We start from the raw sequence: 23,129 nt of genomic DNA, 5'->3' as shown, positions 1-23,129 counted from the left end.
GGGGCAAGGACACGGCAGGGCAGGACCGGCCAAACCCCAAGACTGTCAGATTCGGCGGACACAGTCCAGGGCGTGCAGAGGCCCTTCCCCGACCTCCCGGCTGCACCTCAGCTTTCCCAGGCCTGGCCGCCGCGCAGCGCAGACATGCGGCCTGCTATGGAGGGGGCTGCACCCCCCGGCCCCTCCATCCCCTGCCAGCTCTGCAGCCCCTCGGGGTGGGGGCCTGCTGCATTCTGGGGTTGGCGAGCTGCGAGCTCACTTTGCACTGCACAGGTTAAGGAGCCATCCTACCAACCTGCTGGCCTCAGATGCTTCTTACAGCAGAGGAGGGCGAAGCCCCCAGGCGTTGCAGAGCTGTGCTGTGCTCAGCTTTTAGGCCAAGCCACCAGTTTTGGCTGGAGAAAGGGAAAACGCCTGGGTTTCCCACACCAGCCCAGCAGCAGGCACGGGAGCTGGGGAACACCGGCCAGCACCGCGGGGCTGCATCAGCATCCTGACTGCCCGCGTGGTCCCAGGCACCTGGACCCTCTGCGGCAGGAGAAACACGTGGCCGATGCCGGTGGACCGTGAGCATCCTCTGCGTTTGCAGGAGGCCCCACCAGCGGCACACAGCACGGGAGGTGGTACGTCCTCCCTCCAACACCGCACACCCAGCACAGCCATCTAGTGACTGTGCTGTAAATGGGATGAAACTCAGCCCTGGAGGCCCACCATTGATTTCCGTTGCCTAACGACAGGAAAGCTTTATAATCCTATTAACTAAACACCCTTTCAAGCAGCACTGGGAGCAGCGCAAAGGGGAGTTCTCGAAGCAGTTAGAGCCACCCGGCGCAGAGCCTGGCTCCGATAGGTGCTGGGTGAAGTCCCCACAAGCGGGGCTGCGACACCCACAGCGGCAGGTGGGTGCTGGTGGCGGCCCCCGCAGAGACACCTTGGATCCTACCAAGAAACACGCGCTTTGGCTGCGGGTCGCTGGCCAGAGCGCAAAGGAGCTAAGAGGCTGTGCGCAGGAAAATGGTGCCCGCACGTGCAAACTTGCGGGACTCAGCCCCTGAAATATTGACAAACATCACTGCATTTCAATCTCTTCCTAATTATCACCACCCTGGTCATACTTATGGATGTTTCCAGCAAGAGATACACTGGTTTGGCCAAAATATAGAAACATTTGGTGGAAGGATGTAAATTTCATTGTGACTTCCTAAGGAGAAAGGATGTATCTCAGAATACTTCTATTTGCAAAACATTTCAATATTGCATCTCTCCCCTGTAGTTTGTAACAACAGCCAGCGTGGAAAAAAAACCCAAACAAACCAAGCTTGCAGAGGACATAAAATCCCCATTTCCCACCCAGCCCCAGGTACCCCAGAGCCACGCTGCATTTCTGTGTGAGGGTGAGAAGCCTCCACACCCCGGCGAGCTCCGAGGAGACGCTGCTGAGCCACGCGCAGGGATGGAGACGGGAGCAGCCGTGGGTGCTGTGGTCAGACCTCGCAGCAAGTGCCACAGGAGGGACCGTGCCACCGCGCAGGATGCGGATGCCTGGCTGATGCCTCGTCTGACCCTTCGGGTCCAGCTCCCCTCCAAACGGCACAGTCAGGCTATCTGCAGCAGTTACCCTGAGGAGCGAGGTCTGCGCTGCAGCAGGAGGGAGATAAATGCCTTTCCACCAGCAGAAACGCACCTTCCCCAGACCCTGGAAGCATTTATCAGTCATCTCCCCTTCCCTTTAATTAGTTATTCACACAGCATTGCAAATTGCCAGGCCTAATATTTTCCACGACAGGTTATGAATGCAGAGGCACAGGACGGGCTCTCTGTCAGGGGACACCGTGCCGCAGGCATCCCCAGCAGTGCCGCGCGCAGTGACGGAGCAGGAGGCCGGACACAGCTCTCCGAAACAAAACCCTTCCCACTTTTAGTGCTTATCCCACTGGGGGCAAAATAAACCGCCCTCCACGAGCACCGGGGAAGGAGCGTGTCCGATTCCCCCATACCGGGACAAGGCTGCAGGGCTCTGGCTTGCAAACCCACCGCACCGAGGCACAGCGCTTGCACCAGCCTCGTTATTTTGGTGCCTCTGAGGACAGCACAGCCACCAGCAGCGCCTGCCTGTCACCATGGAAATGCTGAACGGGAGGGTTTGAAGCCTGCTGGGACTTTCAACCTCTGCCAAGCAAAACAGAGCCCTGAAACAACCGCGAGCCCTGAGCATTTGTATGAGGAGAGAGTCGTGCTCCCCTCGGCCTGCCGGGCGTGAGGCAGCTCGTGTGGGACTTCTCCCAGGGAAAAAGCCACCCAGAGAAAGGACACCCCCAGCACAGGCAGAGCTCAGCCCCATCACTCAGCTGCTCCTGCCCTGGACCAGCCGCCCTCTCCCGGCGTGCACCCACCAGATCTGCCCCGCAGACCCCGCACAGCTCAGGGAGCAGTGGTTTTCCAGGTCTGCACGGCCAAAGCCTTTGCGCACCCTGACCCCCACTGCCATGGGATGACTCCTCCATCCCCTTCTGGCTGCCCAGCCTCCCTGGAGAAGGGCTGGGAAGCGGCCAAGGGCTGGCCATACTCCTGTTCCCCGTAACTCAGAGCAGAGCACGCAGCAGCAGCCACCCCGACCAGGGCATTTCTGCCTGCCCTGGATCTTGCGTGCCACCCCAGCCGCTCATCGCTGTTTTTCACACCGGTGGTGTCTCCTCCCCAGCTGCATGGGACAGCACCGAGCTGGACAGGCAGGAAACACACGGTGGGAAATCCGCTGTGAGAGGGAGGCAGCGGGGCCAAAAGACCAGGGCAGGGTGGCTGCCAAGGATTTCAAAGGGGCCTACGGGCTGCCCTGTGAAACGACCCCGACCTCCCCATCCCGTGCAGACAGCCCGCATGGAGCCAGGCGGGCTCCTTCGGCGCTGAACGTGGCCTTTGCAGCGTTTGCTTCCTGCCTTCAGGCCAGGCAGGGCGTTTGTAGCAAGGGAGAGGGAAACGGATTGGGACCGTGCGGAGGAGGAAGGATAAAAAGGAACAGCGGATGTCCTGAGGAACCTGCGAGGGTGCCAGCCAGACACAGCTCTCAGGGTAGCGCCAGCCAGCGCGGACCTTCAGGGAGGCTGCGAGCAGGTTCACACGGCCGCGCCGTGAATCCCGGACGGAGGGAGAGCATCGCCTCTCGGCTGTGCCAGCGCCCCAGCTGCCCCTCCTCCGGTAGTGCCAGGAGAGCTTCTCCGCTTGCACAGGTGATCCCTGCTAACAGCCTTGGTCAGCCCACAGCACTCGATATCTACACCACACCTCGCTCTGTTCCCCCCCCCCCCCCTTTCTTTTCTAGGCCCTACAGGGAAGCGTGGAGCCTTATCTGGGATGCCTTGACATCCCAGAGCTCTGGCGTCACATCTAAAGCCTTTCTGATTTTCTCCAGATCCTACACAGAAGCAGAACAGACCAAGGAAGGGCTTCTCCACCCTCTCTGAACTGCGGCAGGCCAGCGACCCATCGGGGCACCGCTGTGCCCCTTCCTTCCCCCCAGCCCCCTTGCCCTGCCTCTTTCTTTCCTTCCCCCCAGTCTTTGAAATCTCTCTCCAGGCAGGGTGAAGGACATTGTATTGCAGCTACATCTACTCCACGGAGCACGCAACGTTCACCAGCCCCAAGCGCAGGAGGGCAGGAGCCCACGGGGCTGTGCCACAGCAGAGCTCGGCGAACCCGGGAGCACCGGGGGCTGTAAAGCTTTGCAGAGGATGAACTCCTGCTGCGCTCCCAGGCCTTGAGGGAGCAGGAACTCTGTCCTGGAAGCCTATGATCCCCTGGCACGCCACCACCAAGCCGCCTTTGACGTCAGCTCATGTCTACAAACATTATCTTTGACCCGCAGCCAAGACTTGCAATGGAGGGGGAAATCAGTGGAGAAAGCGAATTCCCGCAGAGCCACCCCGCAGAGCCCGCTCTGAGCCCGCTAGGTGGTGAGGGGCAGAGGGCCGAGGGCGAGCGTGCAGGCACACCCGGGGTGACCGGGGAGCCAAAAGGGGCCCAAGAAATGAAGTCATTTAAAATGCAAATCCCCAAGGAAAACAGACGGGTGAACCCTCGCTACGGGTCACACAGGCTGGACTCGGGCAGTCCCAGCAGGGAAACCTGCTAACATCTGGAGCCGCCGCCGCCGGGGGATCCCGCAGCAGCCTGGCTGGCCCCAGGCAGAGCGAACTGGATATTTGGGAGCCAGCTCAGCACCCACACAGCTGCCTGCCAGCAGCTGACACGGCCACTCCTGAACGCCCGGCACTGCTCCAGCTGCTGGGACAGCAACAGAGCGCGGTCAACCACGCCGCCCCATGCACATATTTAAATAGTCCTATACCAGCACGAACAGCGCAGATGTGGCAGCCTGGAAAGCAGCGGAGGCACCTCTCTGAGCTGCTGCTGATGGAAAGGTCACGCGTTTGCCTGCTGTTTACCGAGTGCTAGGGAAAGCCAGGGGATGGGTTGACTGGCGACAGTGGGAACAAGCACAAAAGGGAGCTCTGGATCAGGGCTTTCTTTTTTCGGAGGGACCCAGTGATTGACATGGCCTTGCTGAGGTCTCACAGCAGGCCCATGGTGGCTTTGGGATTGGACCTCAGGTCTCCAAGGATGGAGCTGGCTCACATTACTCATCACCAAGAAGGGAAACACAGCTCCTGCTTGGCCAGCAAGACACAAACACCAAGCTCCACTGAGCAGATCCGCTCCCCGCAGCGGAGCCCAGCTTGGCGTGTGCACCGCTTTCCAACGCCCCGGCTCCCGTCACTGCTGACCCTTCCGAGCGCTGATGAAGGCAAAACCCAATAACTCATAGGGAAAACAACAGTGCCATCTGCTGCACAGCCCCGCCGGGCCCCGAGCGGCCGGACAGCCCCTGGCCTGCCCGCGCAAGGCATTCGCACAGGCTTACACAGCTCACACCAGTCACAACAGCATGCAAAATGCATCCCCAACCAGCACCAAGCGAGGCGTGGAGGCAGCAGCAAGCGTCACTGCAGCGAAAAGGCAACCTACAGCAGTCCTGATGGCCACCTGCGGCTGAACGACTGGGGACAGCTTCTGGTTTGCACAGAAGAGCAAAGGACAGCAGGAGGGGGGCAGAGCAGAACAAGAGTGTCCCAGAGCCCATTTAGTGACCACAACGTGTGAAGGAGATGGAGGAAGAAGCCAGCTCACTCGGCAAAAGCAGGCAAACAGCCCCTTTCCCCATCAGTGCCCTGCAGGTGAAGCACATCCTCCAGCCTCTCTACTGCAGGTGAAGCACATCCTCCAGCCTCTCTACTGCAGGTGAAGCACATCCTCCAGCCTCTCTACTGCAGGTGAAGCACATCCTCCAGCCTCTCTACTGCAGGTGAAGCACATCCTCCAGCCTCTCTACAGGCAAGGGGAGGAAGGGACGAGGCAAACAGCCCCCAACACCCACCCAGCCTTGGCCAGCTAGCTGACACCATCCCGAGCTTCTCCTCTAGGGAGAAATCTCAGATTCTGGCACTAGATACCATGCACTCCCCCACACACTTTTTCACCTTGATATCCCAGGGAAACTCCAGGTAAGGGGGGACACCTAGAAGGGGTCAGCCCGAGGGAGCCAAGAGCAGTTTCTCCGCACCTCCAGCCCCAGCAGCTGTGGGCAGTTGCCAACTGCTCCCCCCCACCCCGCTCCGCAAGTGATCGCAGTTTGGTGGCAGGTGAAGCAGTTTGCCTGCACCGCCTGGAAAGCATGCTGGCATCCTCCACGAGACGTGTTGCTATAGCAATGGGAAAGGTATCAGAAGCAAAACCAGCACTGACAGATAGTGCAGATTGCTTTTAAGATTATCAGGACCCCTGCTTTTCAAGGTCCAGTAGCCAGGCACCGTATAGGGAACGGCACAGTGAAAACACTGCGAGGAACTGAAAAATGCAACCCCAAAGATGCCCAGAATAAACAAAATCCTGAAGAGCCTCTCCTTCCCTCACATAAAGAGCCATCTCAAAGCAAACTGACCCCAAAGATAATAACCTGCACTGAGCTACAGGATGTCAAATCCATCATCAGGGTATCCCAGAGACTTACTCTGGAGCCTGCAGCAGTCGCTGCATCCTCTGTTCACATCTGATCAGCCCTATTTGCGGGCACATACACACATACATGAGTGGGAGCTCCAGATGGAGCAGCTGAACCACGCTGAGGAGGGACTTTGCATTTCTCCCCCCGCTTCCTCCCAGACCCCGCTGCCAGCTGGACTCCCGCTTGCTGTCACTTGTTGCCAGCTCACCCTCCTACCCACAGCGGAGCACCAAGAGTTAACTCCCAGCCGCTGGAGTCACTTCAGACACAGCTCCCTTCTCTGCCTCGGAGCAGATGACAGAGACGCAGAAACAAATCCAGCTCCAGCCTCGCTTGCCTGCGCTCAGGCTCCCTGCGTCCTGCCCTCAGCCAGCCCCAAGACCTCTTTGTCCACCATCTGCTCCCTTCTCCAGCCCACACGGCCGGTAAGGGAGAGAGGGGACGAGTCTGCGGGTCCATCAGCTTGGCTCAGGGCGGAAGCCACCTTCTGACCCAGCTCACGCTCAGGTTTCAGTTTTAAAGGCTGAAATTAGCCCTTGCACATGAACCTTTGCTTTCACATGTCATGACACCCTGAACAACACACCTGCAGTAATTAGATCAGAGATGAAAAAACCCTCCTTGTTTGCTCAGCTTATTTACTTTGCAACACTCAGTTTTCCCAGTTGTTTGTGTGGGTCTTTCCCTTAGCAACCAGGGAGAGAAACATTTATGAGGCATGAAAAATGTAGCTGTACAGCCATAAAGAACTGGCAGGGTGCGGCTGCGGGTGCAGCTGGAAATTCCTCTTAACCGGTAGTCACAAATGAAGGGACTTCGATGAATTGCACCCCTTAAACGGCAAAGCGGCTCATCCTCTCCAAGCAGCAACGTACAGGCGGAATCAGGACTCGTAACCTGTGCTCTCCAACGCACCACCCACTGCGCAGGATCCTGGGGTTGTAACAAATACCTCTACGTGCCTCGGTTTCCCCACATATAAAATGGAGGTAAGTACAAAAAGTGATGGGAAGGCTCAAGTTGAGACCTTAATACAAAGCACTCCATAGGAATGCAACGTGCATTCCCCAACATGGAAGGGAGACCCAGCTCTGGACATCTTTTTCTAGACAGCTTTACACCTATAATTTTCTGGGTCTCCCAGCAAGATTCCTCTCCCTAGTCCGCAGCCATGGTGACAGAGTACTCTTGCTCTTGACCCCTGGCAGGGTCAGGATCCAAACCCTGGTATTTTGGTTGCCAATCCCCTTTTCCAAAGGGACATGCCACAACCTAGCACTCAAGCATGCTGGCACTAACTCCTGCCTCCACGCTTACCCCCAACAGAGCTAATTTAGCTTTTGTTTATAGGGCTGGACCAAGGCAAACAAGGCCCAGACCAAATGGACCCACTGGGTGCAGAAGGAGGCTCCTCTGGTGTGCCCGTTCTCCAGCCCCCAAATGGATCCCAGCCCACTCACCATCACAGCATCAGCCCTTCCCTTATTCATTCCAGGGCTCCCGGGAGCCGTCACTGCCCACTTACCGTCCCACCGCCCCCACAAAGGCGGGAGCAATGACACCCCCCCCCCCTTTCCCATCCCAAGGTTGGGGTCGGGAGGGGAACACGAGAAGGGAAATAGAAAGTATGAAGTCAGAGGAGCATCAGGACCAAACAGAGTGCCACATTACGATGAGACCCCCAAATTTCATCCTCCCCTGCCCCAAAAGCACCAGTGGGTTTGTGAGTGTAGAGGTTTTGTCCATCCCAGTTCAATTTAGCTTCATTTAGCCTCATAAACGCACCAGGCAGAGACAAGGGACCTCCCGGTGCCACTTGGCCTGAGCGCTGCCTGGAGAGCTGCGGCCCCGGCACAGCGCGCAGCAGCTTCGCAGTCACGCAGCTCAGGGATGGCCGCAGCGTCGCACTGGCAGCTAGACCCCGTCCCAAAGCGTCTTGCTTTCGTTCCTAATCCTTCATCCCCACTTCTGCTGGCTGCGCTTATCCATTGTACAGGTAGAAAGAAAAAACCAAACCAACAACAATTCCCCCCGCAAAGGCGGCTGCTGCTGCTGCCCCTCTGCCAACGCTCAGGCTGCAGCCCTGGGGTCTGGGTTGCCAGCACGTACGGGGAGGGGGGGGGACACCAGCAGGCAGCAAGGGACAGGCACCCGCAGCTACAGACCCCCAGGAAACCGCCGGCAGAGCCCGCCCTGGCCCCGCACACGCATCAACCGCCCGCCGCGGACACGCGCGGGCCGCCCCGAGCCCCCTCCAGCCGGGGCGCCGAAGGGGACCGAGCCCGGCCGCCCCCGCAGCTCCGGGGCGCCGTGAAAGCGTCCGGGGAGAGAACGCCGTGGGGAGAGACGCACGACTCACCTGAGTGTCGATCATCATCGTGCCCCGCGCATAGCCTCCGCCGGCCGCGCACCGAGAGCCGCCGGCCCCCGCTCCGGGGCTCCGCGGGGCCGGGCTCACCGCCGCCCCTCCGCGCTGCCCGGCGGCCGGGGGCGCACCGCGCCGGCCATGAGGCCCCGCCGCCCCCCGGGGAGCCGCCGCCAGCGCGGAGCGCGACCGGGAGAGCCGAGCGCGGGGCGGAACCGAGCGGGGCGGGGGCGGGAGCGCAGCTACCGGGAGGGCGGGGGCCGCACCCGGCTCCGCCCGGCCTGGCCAGCCCGCATCCCCGGGCGGGGGCCCGCAGGTGGGTGCACCTGTGCAGCCCGTGGGCGGATACGAGGGCGCCTGTCCCCGGGGTACCCGCGGGCACCTCTCCAGACGCACCCTCTGCCCGGTGCCCTGGGCGCCCCACCTCTGCCTGGGTCTGTTTGGGTGCTCCCTCCCCCCCCGAGGAGGTGGGTGCTGTGGGGAGCAGGACCCACGAGAAAGCACCTTGCAGGCCTCGCCAGCCAGCGCGGCGGTTTGGAGGGTTTTCTGGCACAGCGCTGCTCTGCGAGCTATAAATAGGAGAAGAGCTTCAGGGCAGAGAAAGGGGTCATTTGCTGGGCGAGATCCCCACTGCTGCCAAGCTCTCCCCAGCAAGACGCCTCTAACGAGGCGAGCCCGGCACCCTGCTGCGGCGGGACTGTGCAGCCAGCGTGTGAACATCCATCCCCGGCTGCTTCATCTCTGCTCAACCCAACACCCAAAACGGGGCCATGGAGGGACCCCGGGAAAAAGCTGCTGGAGGTTTCGGTGCACAGTCGGTGTGCTGGAGCGTGAGCTGGTGAGGCAGCGGAGGCTGAGCGGAGCGGGGTTGCCCTGGAAACAGAGAGGCTGCATGTGAAAGGCTCCAGTACTCCTAGTTTATATTTATGAGGCCGATGACATGTGCCATTACAGAGTGATGTCAGGAGAAGCAGGAGCCAAGAGAAGGCTGCGTCACCCACCACGGCCGAGCGCACCCAGCCGGTGCAACGCTTCTCGCTTGAGGGTGCAGAGCCAGCCACCGCGCTCCTGGGGACCCCAGGACACACGCACCCGACACCCACACGAGTGCCACCGTGTCGAACAGCCCCCGGCCCCAGGAGCCACCGAGCGGGAAGAACCAATTTTGCCAGGGTCACGGTGGGAACCGGTGACAAGGTGCAGCCCATCACACCTGGCCACCCCCCCCCCCCCGTGGCTCCAGGCCAGCAGAGCCAGCAGCTCTGGATGGGGAGCGTCGCCAGGAAAGGAGAAGGTGCTGCCAGGGCCCTCGCGCTGGCACTAGATGCTGCTACAGAGCAACATCATTCTAATTATGGTAACCCTGTCAGTGCTTAACAGTGAGGAAAAAATACATACTTCAAAAGGTCTCTAACTATGTTATTTGCTGCTGGCAAAAGTCACTACCAAAAAAAAACCCCGGAATAAAGCACTTTTTTGAAAGTAATTTGTACTCATCTGACTTGCTTTAAATTAGCTAAAGGTTCAGTGGGGGGGAGGCGGGCATACAAGCAGCAAAAATTTCTGGTTAAAACTGCCTTTTTATTCATATGGCTTTATACTAGTTTTACATGAAACAGCGACATTTGGTGGATCTATGTTTAATCTAAATATAGCCCAAGAAAAGTCAAGTCAGTACAGCATTACTCGTAGAGAAAGGAGGGAGTCGGGTGGGTAGGCAGACATTTAAAAGTCACTCCAATGCATTTTGCTAGCAATGCTTTCCTGAATTATTTGATTGCGTGGACCTGCGTGTGGATCGGAACCGCAGGATTGGGGATTTAGCGTGAGTAAAGTGCGACCCGCTCCTGCAAATTCCTCCTCTGGCTCCTGCTGTCCCTGAGAGCGCCCGTCACTGCCACTGTCACTCCACCTGCAGAGCAGCTCCTGCTCTCTGCATCTTTCACCCCTTGCTGGGGCAGCAAGGTGAAGCAGAGCAGAGGGATTCGACTGAGAAAACAGTAACCTTGGTGCTTAGAGCTGCCCTCTGAGATTAAGTGATGTTCTCACCCCTCCTCATCCGTGTCTGCCCAAAGACCGCCTCATTTCCATGCCCCCCAGATCTCACACAGAGAAGGTCTGACTAGACCCGTCCTTCCGTAACTATTGCTGCGTATCAAAGTGGCTCAAAAGGACATTTCTGGTCAATGCTGTCGGGCACCACCACCTGTGGGAGGGTTCAGGGAAAAAGGGTGACAAAGGGTGCTAGTCTGGCTTAGTGGAAATTATTCTTGTCCTGTCAGCGGGAGGAATGAGAAGATCACGGTCTGGCCCCACCTAGGATCATGTTTAGTGCTGGAAGTTTCTGTTTCTTGCACCCCAAAGAAGTTTTCCCTTTGGGGATGAATGCGCCATGCAAGTCACCAGCCGGGACAAGGAAAGAAAAAGCTTGTCAGATGGGTTCTTAAATTAGATGGACAATGAATGATGAGTCTGTTCCAGCTGAGCAGAAAGGGACGGATGGAACAAGGGGCCCCTGGGAAGGCAACGAGCTACTGATCTGAGGCTTGGTTAAGGACAAACAGGGCTTGAGTCAGAAATACCGTGAAAGCACGATCAGATCCTCGGGCAGAGTAAATCGGCTGATGATTTATTTACATGTGGTGATTGACTTTCCCTGCAGTACTGCGTGCGTGTTTCCGAGCCCAAATTCCCTTGGCACAAGGACGTGAGACAGCGTTGTCCCCTGTGGCGAGTGGAGGAAGACCTCACATGCAAGAGTGCCAGTCTGCTGCCTTGCTACCGCGTGCCTCAGTTTCCCCACTGAGCAACGGATGTCGGTGGGGAATTCAGATCAGAAAGCAGGTCCTCGTGAAGCTCCCACACTGCCCCCAAGTCTCAGGCTGCACAATCCAAATGAGAAAAGGAAAGCATGCTGCTGGCGTTGGGGGAAGGGGATTAATCAGCAGGAGATGACAACAGAAGTCCAGGCTTTCATTAATTAGAGGAGGGCATGAGCTGATTCAGAGAGCATCTCCCACACTGCGCTGGGGAGCGTGTTTCTGCAGTCACATTCTTCTGCTCCCTGGAGACACAGGGAGTTTCTAGGTACTGCTTCAAATCACAGCCCTGTCGAGCAGAACTGTGTCAGGCAATATGTGACACGAGACCTTCCCCTGGGGAGAAGCCGCGGGCCTGCCAGGAAGATAAACATGTCTGGCACTGCACAGATCAGGTTAGCACTGCGTCAGTCACGGGGGCCTGGAGTGGGCCAAAAGGTGGCTGGGAAGCAGAGGCGGAGACCAAGCTTTTCACAGAAGGTTTTCAGAAGGGGTACCCCAGAAACACAGACCACCCTCTATCACACATCATTTGTGCCAGAGAACTTCCTCTCACGGTGGATTTAGTACAGGCTATGAATATCTGCACAGGAATTCAAGTCATTTAGTATGGCAGAACGAAGCCCAGTGGCTGCAAACCCAGGCTGCAAACCCAGACCAATTTAGAGCAGAACTAAGGCGCAAGGGGAATTAGCCCTCGGCACAGCTGATCTATGGGTTTGTGGCCACTATATCACTTCATGCTTTTATTGGATCTGAATGCCTTCCTAAGAGATCTAGCCCAGCCCAGCCACGTCTTGTGAGCTTGATACTGACATCGGGAGATAAAATTATCTGGCTTGTCCTGTGCAGATCAGACTGAACAGTTCCTTCTGACTTGTAAAAGAATCCATATGCATATATATATATATAGCAACTGGCATAATGAGACCCTAGCTTCAGTCATGGCCTTTGGCCACAACTGTTTTACAAATAAGAAATATACAGTATTAATCCTGGGCTTGGTGGGAATATACCTTTTTGGAAATATTTGGATAAGGATCGTTCTTCACCCTTTTGGCTTAGATGACGTGCCTGGTTACCAAACATAGACATCTTCACAAGAGATTCAGTTCTGGTTTAGTTATGTAGAGGGGTGTCTTCCTCCAGCACCACAGCACTGAGAACAGTCTGGAGAAAATAGAAAGTAGCCCTTTGCTGGATAAAGCATGAACCAACAGACCCAGCCACCTCTACGGGTTTTGGGCTGGAGGTGTTTCGTGTACCTCATCTACATTGTGGGTACCATGAAAGCTTTTCTAATTAGTCTTCTGGAAGATGAAATGCCTACAATGACACTGGCAAGTGCCGTTTTCAGCCTGCTCACACAGGACTGAAATGGCTCGTTAAGTCATCTGCAATCAGTGGTGGGGCCCTACAGCTTTGAATACTTGATACGCTGCCATCCAGCAATTTTCTCATGTGAAGAGAAGCAGGAACAGTCAGGCACCTCTTCCCCATTTTCTCTCTCTCTGCTAAATGAGCCTTTTTTCTTGTCCTTTTTGTTTGTTTGTTTAAAAGAACCCACCCAAACAACTGTTCCCTTAGAAACAGCCAGCTTAGCCCTTTCCCCGCAGCCGTACAGCACCACCATCCTCTGCTGCGCCCTGTGGGCTCTCTCCCCGCTCACGAAACGCACGTGGCACGGCCTTGCACAGCCCTTGGGTGGCACGTCCCGGGAGGTAACGGAGAAGATCCTTATGGCAGACGCGCTGCGGCGAGGGAGGTGGCACATGGACCTCCATGCTGTGACCTCAGCTGACAGTCACGCAAGCCGCGGTCGCTCCCCTGTGTTTGGACCCCCCCAGCCTGTTCACCCCAGTGAGCTGTCAGGCTTTAAAGGCTGCGAAACACCAGGTTCAGCTTCTCATCACATTCACACAAAGCAAATGTTAACCCCAGCCTGCTTCCAGCTCTAGGCTGAACTCACAGTTTCACTGGAGCATTTCGTTATAAAATGAAATCGCCCTGTTTGCTGGAAATGCATCAGCTCTTACTGTTGGTTCCAGCAGCTTCTAGCCAATTTATTTCACGGAGCTCAGAAAAGTTGGAAAGGGCTGAAGCGATGGATGGGAACATGAACCTCTCAATAACAGATTTTCTGTGTTGGAAAAGATGACACGATCTAGAGAGACATGTGAACCAGGGAAAAGGTTCAGAGCACATCTGTGATTGAAATAAACTCATAGAAGTTCAGCCTGGGGCTGAGCTGTGCCAGTTCTGTCTAAACTCGGGTCTCCAAAACACAGACTGGAATTTGGAAGATAACTGCTATATGAATTCACACTATGTGTCCTGTCAGACCAGGGTTCTTACTGGCAGTGGCTGGCACCAGCTCTCTGCTGAGAAGGTCCAAGAAATCCTGCTGCACGCTAATCAGGGATAAATTTCTCTGAGCGCAAGTTTTCTCCTGATCCTGATAAAGGGTGCGAGTTTAAATCACCATGCATGAAAATTTATTGCCCTGCAAAATTCTTTTTTAAGTGAAAAGGTCTTTACTAAAAGTCTAGGTCTTCTCCTCCATAGGAATGTCAAATCCCATTTTGATCTTGCTAGGTTTCTGCTAGGCCTCAGGAAAACACTCAGGCAAAGGCATCTGCAGCCTTGCATTTGGTAACTGGCCTTCTGGATGCCTTCTTGTGTGCTGCAGTCTCAAGCAGAATGCTTCTATTTACAAAGATTAGGAACCTAGAAACCTTCTCATTCTCACCTCCGCATCGGCTGCTGCTTCTGAAATGCATTAAGACTCCTGCTCTCCAGATAACCTATCTACATGTTCCTTTCTCAGTTTGTTCACACTGGGAACAAAAATTCATCATGGGACATGCTTTGTGTGAGCTAATATAGAGAGGGTTTGATTGTGTGGAGGACATCTCTGCGGGGATCAGATGGTCAATCTCGTATCTCTCTGTAGTTCTTATCCAATGTGGAAAAACGTATGAGGTGAATTTCAGGGGGCTTTGGCTTCCTGTCATCCCATAAATACTCTGGAGAAAGCACCTTGGAGGGTTTGTGGGAGAGGAAGTGCCTGTTGAGATGGCTTTCTTCCTGCCAGGCTGCCATGATCCCGTTGGCTTTGTCCGTCAGGATGGTCATGTGGCAAGTCTTGGTGAACTCATAGACTTTCTGGACCAGCCCTCCAAACACGGCTCCTCCATAGTAGAAGTCCCCTTCTCCATCAGGGATGTAGGCTGCTGAAGAGCTCCTCCTCTCATAAGGGAACTGGCTGCGAGGGACTTTGAAATAGCCAGGGTGTAAGGCTGCTACTGTATCACCCAGGGTCTCTGGCCCCCAGGCATTGTGGAACACCATGTCAATGTCCAGGCAGAAGAGGTAGTCCACCTCCTGATGGCTCGTCTCCGCTATGTGCTTGTTTATGGCCTCCATCCTGCGCATGGAGATCTCTTCCCAGCTGGAGTATTTCTTGATGGGGACAATGACAAACCTTCGCCCAGGTTGCAGCTGGACATTGGGAATTGTCTCAGGGTTGTCAGTGAAGATATAATAATTCACCCGATAGCCTTTCATGAAATGTTTCTCTGCTGACTCCAAGAAGTGGCCCACAAACCTTGTGTATCTGTGCAGACACAACACGTGAACAGCACAGCAGAGACAAGGGGATGCACGCTGGGTTACGAAGGGTACTTTAATGAACGGAAGAAGACAGGGGATGAAGAGTGTTGACTAGCTATTGGTGCAAGGATGCATACACCACACATGCAACAGGTAAAGTATAGTGGAGGACAAGGAATGAGTGGATTATCCCTGCTTTGACCAACCAACCGCCTACCTACAGCTCTAATTCCCAAGGCACATGCTGGTTCTTCAAAAATACTGACCATGCTTCAGGTACCTTGGGTGCTGCGTCTGTTATCTTGTCGGCTTGTATGATTATGGACACAATACATGGGCATAAAAGTTTACTACAGATTGGGACAGATTTCAGCTCTGCTGAAGGCAAGAAAAGCCAACATGATCTTTCCACAGAGGAAGCAGATCAACCCAAGAACCGTGCCCACTGCGTGGTTCACTTACTTCCCAATGGCAAAGGCCGTCACCCCTATGGTGAGGTTCAGGGGCCTGTAGGCGCTGTCTAGGATCTCCGAATCGAAGGTTCCTTCCCAGACGATGGGGGCCAGCCATGGTGTGACTGTCAGCACATCCTGACGCCTGAAGGACAAGAAGGGGAATGTTAATGGAACGTAACCGTTCCTTTCGGTTTCGAGGGCAGTAAATGGGAAAGAAACACTAAAAAGGCAGCTAGAAGAAGAATGCGTGCGTATCAGCATTAACTCATTATTGATGGCATTATCTTCAGATCTTTTTCCCCGCCCTCTTATTTAAAGTTACCAAGCACGGACATTTCAGTTCCCAGGATGAAATTAAGCACTGTTTAACGAATTGGCAAAAACCCGAGGATCTACTAAAATCTCATTTAAGCTCATGGGGCTTTTCTGCTGAGGAGAGTTTAATGACCACCGAACTCACAGAATGAGAAGCTATGCATATTTGCTATCAGTCAGATGCAGATTGCTACATATAGATTAAAACACTAGTAATAATATGAAAATTACTGTAAAAATGTACCCCATTGCTGTGTTATTAAAACACAGTTTGTGGCATGACAGTTTATTTTTTCAGTATTTATCTATAGTTTTAGCACTTTCAGATATAATTTAAAATTCTTTATGTGAGTCAGCATTCAAATGTGTAACAAAGTTATAAAAAAATCCTTAATCTCCTGTGTGGGTAGTGGAAATACTGAATACACACGCAGCAGAGTCTGATTATGCCCTATTATAGCTATGCAACGCTATTTCAACTTTCTTCTTTGTTTTCAGGGCTTCTTTCTTACCTTTTTGATTTTAAAACAAGATGTCATTTATGATGTGTGATTTACCCTAGCCCGCTCACATTCACCGCAGACCACGCTCTGTAGCGCTCTGCTAATGCAATTTGTCCTGCAGGGCACGGGGCTGCGCTGGGAGGCCGACCCTGTCTCCCATCTGACACGCTCCCAAGGCATCAACGCACAAAACCCAAACCCAGGGACCTGCGGGAACAGCGCGATGGCCGAGGCAGCGGCACGCTTTCAACCCCCTCTAACGCTTTCAGTCTGAGTGGATGCAAGAATAACAATTTCACTCCCTCCTATAGTAATGCATGTGATTAAAACATTAAATTATACAGGAAGAAGAATTTGGTTCGTAGAAAATGTACTAACTGTTCTCTTTCGGGGTTAATTATCCATTTTTGTAGGAGGAGAAAGAGAGAGAGAAGGAAATCTGCAAGTTTGTTTTTCTAAGCAGGGCTTTTTTTTTTTTGTTTCTCATTTTATTTTAAAGGGCTGCACTGGGTTTCCCAATGACTCATTTCCATGGTACGTCCTCTCAGTGCGTCCTAGTGATATCCCTTCAGAAGACGTAGAGCGCTAAAAGCTACATGATTCTCTCCTCATTTAGTCCAGAATATACTAGCTGATTTTGCACATTAATTTATTCCAGTACGGAAGAGAGAAATACTCAGGCCTAGCACATCCTGTTGAAATAGCGGGGGAAAAAAAAGGTACGTACTAACAGGGCGTGTTTATTAGCGTGCAGGAGAACCGGTGGCTGTTGAAGGTGAACTGCTAGAGATAAGAGTCACGTCACCAGAGCCGGACCGAAGCAGGCTGCTAACAAACATGGGCTGACAAGGGCCGTTTGGCTAAGTCACTTCTTCGCTGCTGCTGCTGCCCGAAACCTTCCGTGTCCGTTTAACCTCAGTGCCCCGACTGCTTCTCCCAGGGACGTGCCCGCGGGGTGTTCCAGCGCGGGAGCCAGCAGGTTAGCTGACACCGGTGCTGAGGCTCGTACAAGGCACCTGCTTCATTTCGCCCTGAAATGGGTTCAGAGCTCTCCCACAGGGTTACAGCTGCAGCACAGATCCAGGAGGTATTTATTTCTCACTGTCTGCCAGCTATTATCTATCTCCCATCCCAACCCCGGCAGCAACCAGGGCGTGCTCTGTGTGCGCTAGTGTATTGCCTGGGAAGTTACAGTAGGTTTGTTAGCAAGTACGCAGTGACTAAACTCGATCTTAGAGCAGCCACAGACACACGCCTATGGTTAGGCGTCTCTTGGAGCAAGGTTCAGCGTGTTCCGGGACTTTGAAACTGTGAGTGCCACAGAGCACCCAAATCACAGAAGCAAACAACAAAGTTCAAACAAAGAAACTTACTTTGGAGCCAGTACTCTTGGCTGCTGATAAAATAATCTGTAAAAAGGAAGAAGTATCCGCTGAATAATACATGAATATGCCCGGAAAAGAAGAACAGCAGTTTAAAGGTCAGGAAATAAAAAGCCGGTACTTACTGGGGGAAAAGCTGGATTAGCTTCTCTTCTCTATATTGGAGTTTCTTGGAGCTGTATGATGGGGCGGGAAAAGAAAGGGGATTGTAATGCTTTTCCTAAAACAAGGACCACGTTCAGCTTCAGGACCTGCTGCTGTACTGACAGGAGTCCTCGCTCCTGCTGCCGTGCAGACTGCTCTGCCCCGTGCAGGGACGGACATCGCCCATACGCGCCTTCAAGGGCTGGCAGACGAGTGACGGTTTGGAACCAGCAGGCAAGAGAACACAGGGAGATGCTGGCAGCTCTCCGAGCCTAGCAAAGTCGAGTCAGAGCTTAGGGGGGCAAAATCTAGGGAAGCACGTGCTTGTTGGGGACGGCCAGTTCTGGGCACGTACGTGCTCCGTTCCCTGCGTGACTGTTCCTGTCCACCTGGACTACCTACCCGAAATATATCACCCTTTAAACAGCATTCGGAGAAATACACAATGGTTTTTAGTGGCTTGAAATAATCAGAAATGCCTCTCTAAGAGACCATCTTTTCTATCTGCACTTTTTTGACAACGGATGGGAAAAGCTGTGGCTTGTCATGCGACAGCTACGGTCCAAAATGGCAGTGACGTCACTTAGGCCCTGTACCCTGCTCCTCCACAGTGTAAATTCTCTTTTATACAGCTTGGGATAGCTTTTAGGACCGATGCTAAGTCAGTTAGCCGTACGTTAGTTTGCATCAAGCCGACTCCTTAAACTGTAAGGTTTCTGGAGAAGCATCTACCCTTTCATTTTGTTCAGAGCAGGCTTCTGGTCCATGACTCAAGTGTTGCCATAACGCAATTACACTCGTAACGTGAGTGGAAAGCACAGACTGTGGACCGAAGAAGAGGAACACCATTAGGAAACCAAGGGATTATTTCTAACTCTACCAGAACTCCATGTGCGATGTCCACGTCACCTCTCTGATTTCCGTTTCTCCAGGTAGCGAGCTGGGATACTTAATCCACATCTCAAAGCACAGTGAGATCCCATGCGTACATGTGCATGTGTGTGATTACACCCTGATAACCAACCCACTGTTAACCTGTTAGTCAGGTCTCCGTGACCCACAACGAACAAGGCCTCGCTCACGCTGTACAAATACGGAGCTGTCCTGACTAAAGTCAGACTAAAGCAGAAAAGGTTGCATTATTACCTTTTTTTTTTTTTAAGAGAGTGACTAATTATAGATTCATCATTGCATAAAATAAAGCACTAGCGATGCTTGTTAGTAACTACCTATACTGTCAGTGAAGTACAGCTCCTGTAACAGCGATCTGTGTTAGTAATTACATACAAAATGGGATACTTGCAAGATTTCTGGGCAAGGAAGGTAATACGGGAGGTAATGCACTTTTCCATTCCCAATTGTAAGCCTGTAACAGCAAAGAAACGTTTTAAGATAGGTAATGCTGAAAGATATCTTCCTAGGATTTTCCAAGATCTTCTGAGAATCTGGCACAGATTTTGAGAAGTAACTCTAGCTAACTGCTTTTCTACTTTACTAATTAGCGTAGGATCCAGTGTATTAATATTTTAATTAATGTAATATACTGCTGCTAAGGCATAAATGGGAAGCTCAGGACAAAATGAGTCCAGAAGCATCCGGCTTGTAACATCAGGCCTAAGTATTATTATTTACATCAAGTGGTCAACACAGTGTAACGCGTACCCAAATGGAGACACATAAGGCGATGCTCAAAGTGGATAAATATGCGATGTATACTGCCATGACATACTGACACTTCCTGGAACTTTAAATGCCGTGTGTGCATCCTTTAATTTGTGTAGCAGACAAATAGGCTGCATAGGCTTTTTTCCTCCCTTCAGTTTTGATCCCAATCTATGTAGATTTTTATATCAATCGCTTCACTACTGGTAAAATGCAACCACCCACAATGTGAAATAAGAGCAAATCGCAACACCAGAAATACAGTATCATTAAGAATAATTTAATAATTAATAATTTAATAGTTAATAGAAATGCCTGATCTCAAATTCCTTTCAAACACTGAGTTTGCTCAAGAGAACCTGTAAGGCATACTCGGTAGTCAGTATTCTCAAAGCTACTGGAGTGAGTTTGGGCTGTTTGAAGAGACAGATAATCATCTCTTTCAAGGCCTGAAGTGAAATATAACTGGAATATTCTGTACTTGAACATTTGTTTGTGAGTCGGATACAGTGTTAGCAGCCTAATTTAGACATAATTGGTCTTTTTTTCTCTCTCCCTTCAGAGGCTTCTCCCGCTACTAGTGTTACTTTATCTATTATACAAACTGCTGTTCTTTCTTACGGCTCTAACAGGGACTTTCCATAAAATGCACTGCCTGTTTTTCTGCTACTGTGCTTTTTACCAGATTATAGATATAGACAGGATGCTTTAAATATGACCAAGCTTGCCAGCACACGCTTACCAGATAAATGTGGTAGCAACAAACAGGCAGATAAGACATCCCAATACTTTCCTGGAAATCATGTCTTCTCGAGTAGAAGGAAGGGCAACTTCTTATTCCCAGCAGCTTTCAATCTGCAAAGAACAAAAAAGCAAGGGAAATTGGCTATAAATATCTCACTATGAGATAAATGGATTATTTTACTATAGGAGAATGAGGTTCTCCAAGCAGTTTCATTTTAATTTAGTCTTTCTGAAATCAGGAATGCAGAAGGAATCAGACTGCAAGAGCCAGGTCACTCAGTTGCTTATTCCCGTAAACCATTTGAGAAACCTCTCCATGTCAGTGAGATCTAATCACAGCTAGAAGTGCGTGGGGAGCCTTTCTGATTTTAATCTAGTTTCTGTGGATTCCATTTATTCATCTAAAGCACACCCCCTCTGCAATTTAATAAACTCACCAAAACCCATCATACCAGGTTATACGCAGATCTAATACGATTATCAGTTTAGCTGACAAACTGCGTCTTTCACAGAAGAATAACTGCCAGAGACAGCTCCTTCCAAAGATGCATGTAGGAGAAAAGTAAACTGAGGTCCGATACGAGCAAAGAAACATTACATGACAATAATAATGCATATTGGGTAACGATATTTCTCTACAAGTCAAAGAAATTACTCCCGTTTAACAGCCGTAAAATTCAGCTTCCCCGAGCTCAGCTGCCTTACCTTAAAAGCTCAAATGAATCCCTTTTCCGTTCACAGGGAAGTGAAGGTTCCCACAGCGTGAACCACGGGACCTGTGACAAACACACAAAGCCTTTGCATGTGGCCTCCAAAGGGCTCGTTACAAGCACATTAATTGTTAGAGGCTACGTTCGTTATTACCTTTAGTGAATGCAGAACTACGGTGCTGCAGATAAGTCCCTCGTTTGCAGACACGCACTTCCTCCTCCTCGGCATCCTTCTGTGCCTACATAATGGGCTCTTTTGCAAAGCAAGCTTTCCAGGCTGCTGCTGCAGGGACCGTAACGCAGTCTCGAGTCAGAGGAAAGCACTTTCTAGCATGTGACTGGAGCCTGGGGGGAAAAAAAAAAAGGCTGTTTGTCAAACTCCCATTTATAGACAGTTGCAGTGACGTTAGTGGGAAGAATCGGCTCAGCTTGCTTCTTTGGGGGAGGCTGAAGTAAACATCACAGAGATCTTTTCCATCCTGGCCCTTGGTAAGGCATACAGCAGTGCCAATGGATCTGGAAAGTCAGTGGTGATTTTCCCACTTGAATTTCTTTGGTTATAAAAAGACGGGTAGCAAAAAGTTGTGTATGACATAAGAAAGCAAATTAAACAAATCTGCTCTGGTGCTTCTTCCTCACTCTTCTGTCAACCAATCTAATCAGCTGTCACCAAGAAGCATCACAAAATCCCACTTAAAAAAAAAAAATTAAAAAATATGTATCTCAAGGCCTTCCACCGTTTAAAGCCCTCATGGATTCATGCTGAGCAATCCTGGATTCTTGCCTAAAAGTGCTGCGGATCCACAACTGTAGAAGGATTTGCAATCTGCCTTTCCCCTCTAGGTGTTATTCTGTGCTTTGACCATTTTTTTCTAATTCCTGGGCTAATTCTGGAATGAGAACTGCTACACCAGCGCCAGGATTTTTCAGCGCCACATACCTGACCTCGTGCTCGGTGCCCCCGGCACAAGTGTGCAGAGGGGGGTCAGACAGCTGCTGTGCAGCCCTTGTTCGAGCGCTGGCTGGACACAGGGCGGGCAGGGAAGCTCTGCCAGCGCGTCACTGCCTGCTCGCCAGGAGGCTGCCCCGTTTCCAACCAGGACCTCGCTTGCTGCAGTTTAGGTCTGAGCCTTTTTAGGACAGCGATCATGTATGTGGAGACTCCCTTTACACACCTGAAGGCTAGGATGTTTCCTTCCCTCTTCTGTTCTCTGAGTCAACCACCACAACTCCTTCAGTCTGTCTTTGCAGGGTGCTCGCTTCAAGACCTGTGATTATTTCCGTCAATTCTGTTTGAACTCTCTCTAATGAGCCCAGTCTGATGAAGCGCGGCGCCTTCACCAAACCCAAATACTTCTGCTGAGCCCTCCCCAGTACCGAGTAAAGCAGGATTACCCCACAACACTGCAATGCTGTGACAGTTCATACATCCTATGTGGTACTTGCCCGCTTTGCAAGAACACAGCGCTGGTGATGACATTCATCCTGTGGCCAAACGTAACCCACACGTTTGCTATGGAACCTCTCCTAGCCAGGTCTGTGACATACAAAGCCTCGTACCTGACTGTATGGAATTATACTCCATTTTCAGGCTATTCATTTTTCTAAACCATCTAGCCTTCATGGAATTCTGTTTTCCATTGTGCTTCCAGCCCCTCCCAGTTTGATACCGCTTTCCAGTTTCATGAACATCCTCTCAAAATTTTCCCCCGAAGCATAAATGAAGACATAAGACAGTACCACTTCGCAGATCATCTCCCGGGGATTCCCATTTCCTGCACCCGACCACTCTTGTGCACTTATCGCCATGATGTACAGAGAGCGAAAACAAAGAGCTTGGGTGATGGGGAAGGACAGAGGACAATGAACAGAAAGAAGGAGAATAAAAGTTATCCTCAAACTGAATAGTAAAATTAACACAGAATTAAAAAAAAAAAGGAGAGATGGGTGTTCTGGTTATTTTAGTGCAGTTTCAGCTATTCTAATAGGCATAGTGTATTCCATGTGTCTTTACAGAGTAAACATCTAATCCCTCAGGAAAAATAATACACATATTTTGAAATATTGCATCATTAGGAGCACAGCTGATGCATTCTCCCTTCGCTTCAGTTTCTCCATTACAAAGCTGGAAGAACACTGGAGCCAGATGAGTTCGGGACGTCTCCTGGCATCTAAAACCTCAATGACATTTACCGTATTTGTCTTCAACTGATTTACAGCTCTGGGGTTCACGATGAATGCAAACAAAAATGAGGTAGATGTGGGTGCAGTTAGTGACAGAATCTCCTAACAAACAGAAAAACAGCTAAACCATTTTTAATAGTTACTCAGGTTGCTCGAATTCGTTCAGAGCATTTTTT

The 23,129-nt window shown here is 51.9% G+C and overlaps 2 protein-coding genes across 3 annotated transcripts in view; both read right to left on the bottom strand.

The window, feature by feature from the left end:
• RALGDS (ral guanine nucleotide dissociation stimulator) overlaps positions 1–8,625 on the bottom strand; it is a 61,764-nt gene extending 53,139 nt beyond the window's left edge. The window contains exon 1 of the mRNA XM_054848328.1: positions 8,418–8,625. Within this exon, the coding sequence (XP_054704303.1) occupies positions 8,418–8,435 (18 nt within the window). The 5' untranslated portion in view covers positions 8,436–8,625. The remainder of the gene's footprint in view (positions 1–8,417) is intronic.
• Positions 8,626–9,983: 1,358 nt separating this feature from the next.
• Positions 9,984–23,080, bottom strand: GBGT1 (globoside alpha-1,3-N-acetylgalactosaminyltransferase 1 (FORS blood group)). 2 transcript variants are annotated; one of them, XM_054848331.1, is made up of 9 exons: positions 22,963–23,080; positions 20,924–21,114; positions 20,765–20,835; positions 20,058–20,170; positions 18,957–19,019; positions 17,635–17,685; positions 17,501–17,536; positions 15,317–15,451; positions 9,984–14,858 (listed from the first exon to the last, which is right to left on the bottom strand). In XM_054848331.1, exons 4-9 carry the CDS (start codon positions 20,117–20,119, stop codon positions 14,174–14,176), a joined length of 1,032 nt encoding a protein of 343 aa, XP_054704306.1. In that variant the 5' UTR covers positions 20,120–20,170; positions 20,765–20,835; positions 20,924–21,114; positions 22,963–23,080; the 3' UTR covers positions 9,984–14,173. The 2 variants fall into 2 exon arrangements, with proteins under 2 accessions (XP_054704306.1, XP_054704308.1); XM_054848333.1 differs by lacking the exons at positions 17,501–17,536; positions 18,957–19,019; positions 20,058–20,170; ... (1 more) ...; positions 20,924–21,114; positions 22,963–23,080 and having other exon boundaries at positions 17,635–17,714.
• Positions 23,081–23,129: the final 49 nt, after the last annotated feature.

The sequence above is a fragment of the Grus americana genome, chromosome 20 (genome assembly GCF_028858705.1).
Source record: "Grus americana isolate bGruAme1 chromosome 20, bGruAme1.mat, whole genome shotgun sequence".
NCBI lineage: Eukaryota > Metazoa > Chordata > Aves > Gruiformes > Gruidae > Grus > Grus americana.
Note: the sequence above shows the minus strand (reverse complement) of the source record. Positions and strands in the feature narration are given on the sequence as shown.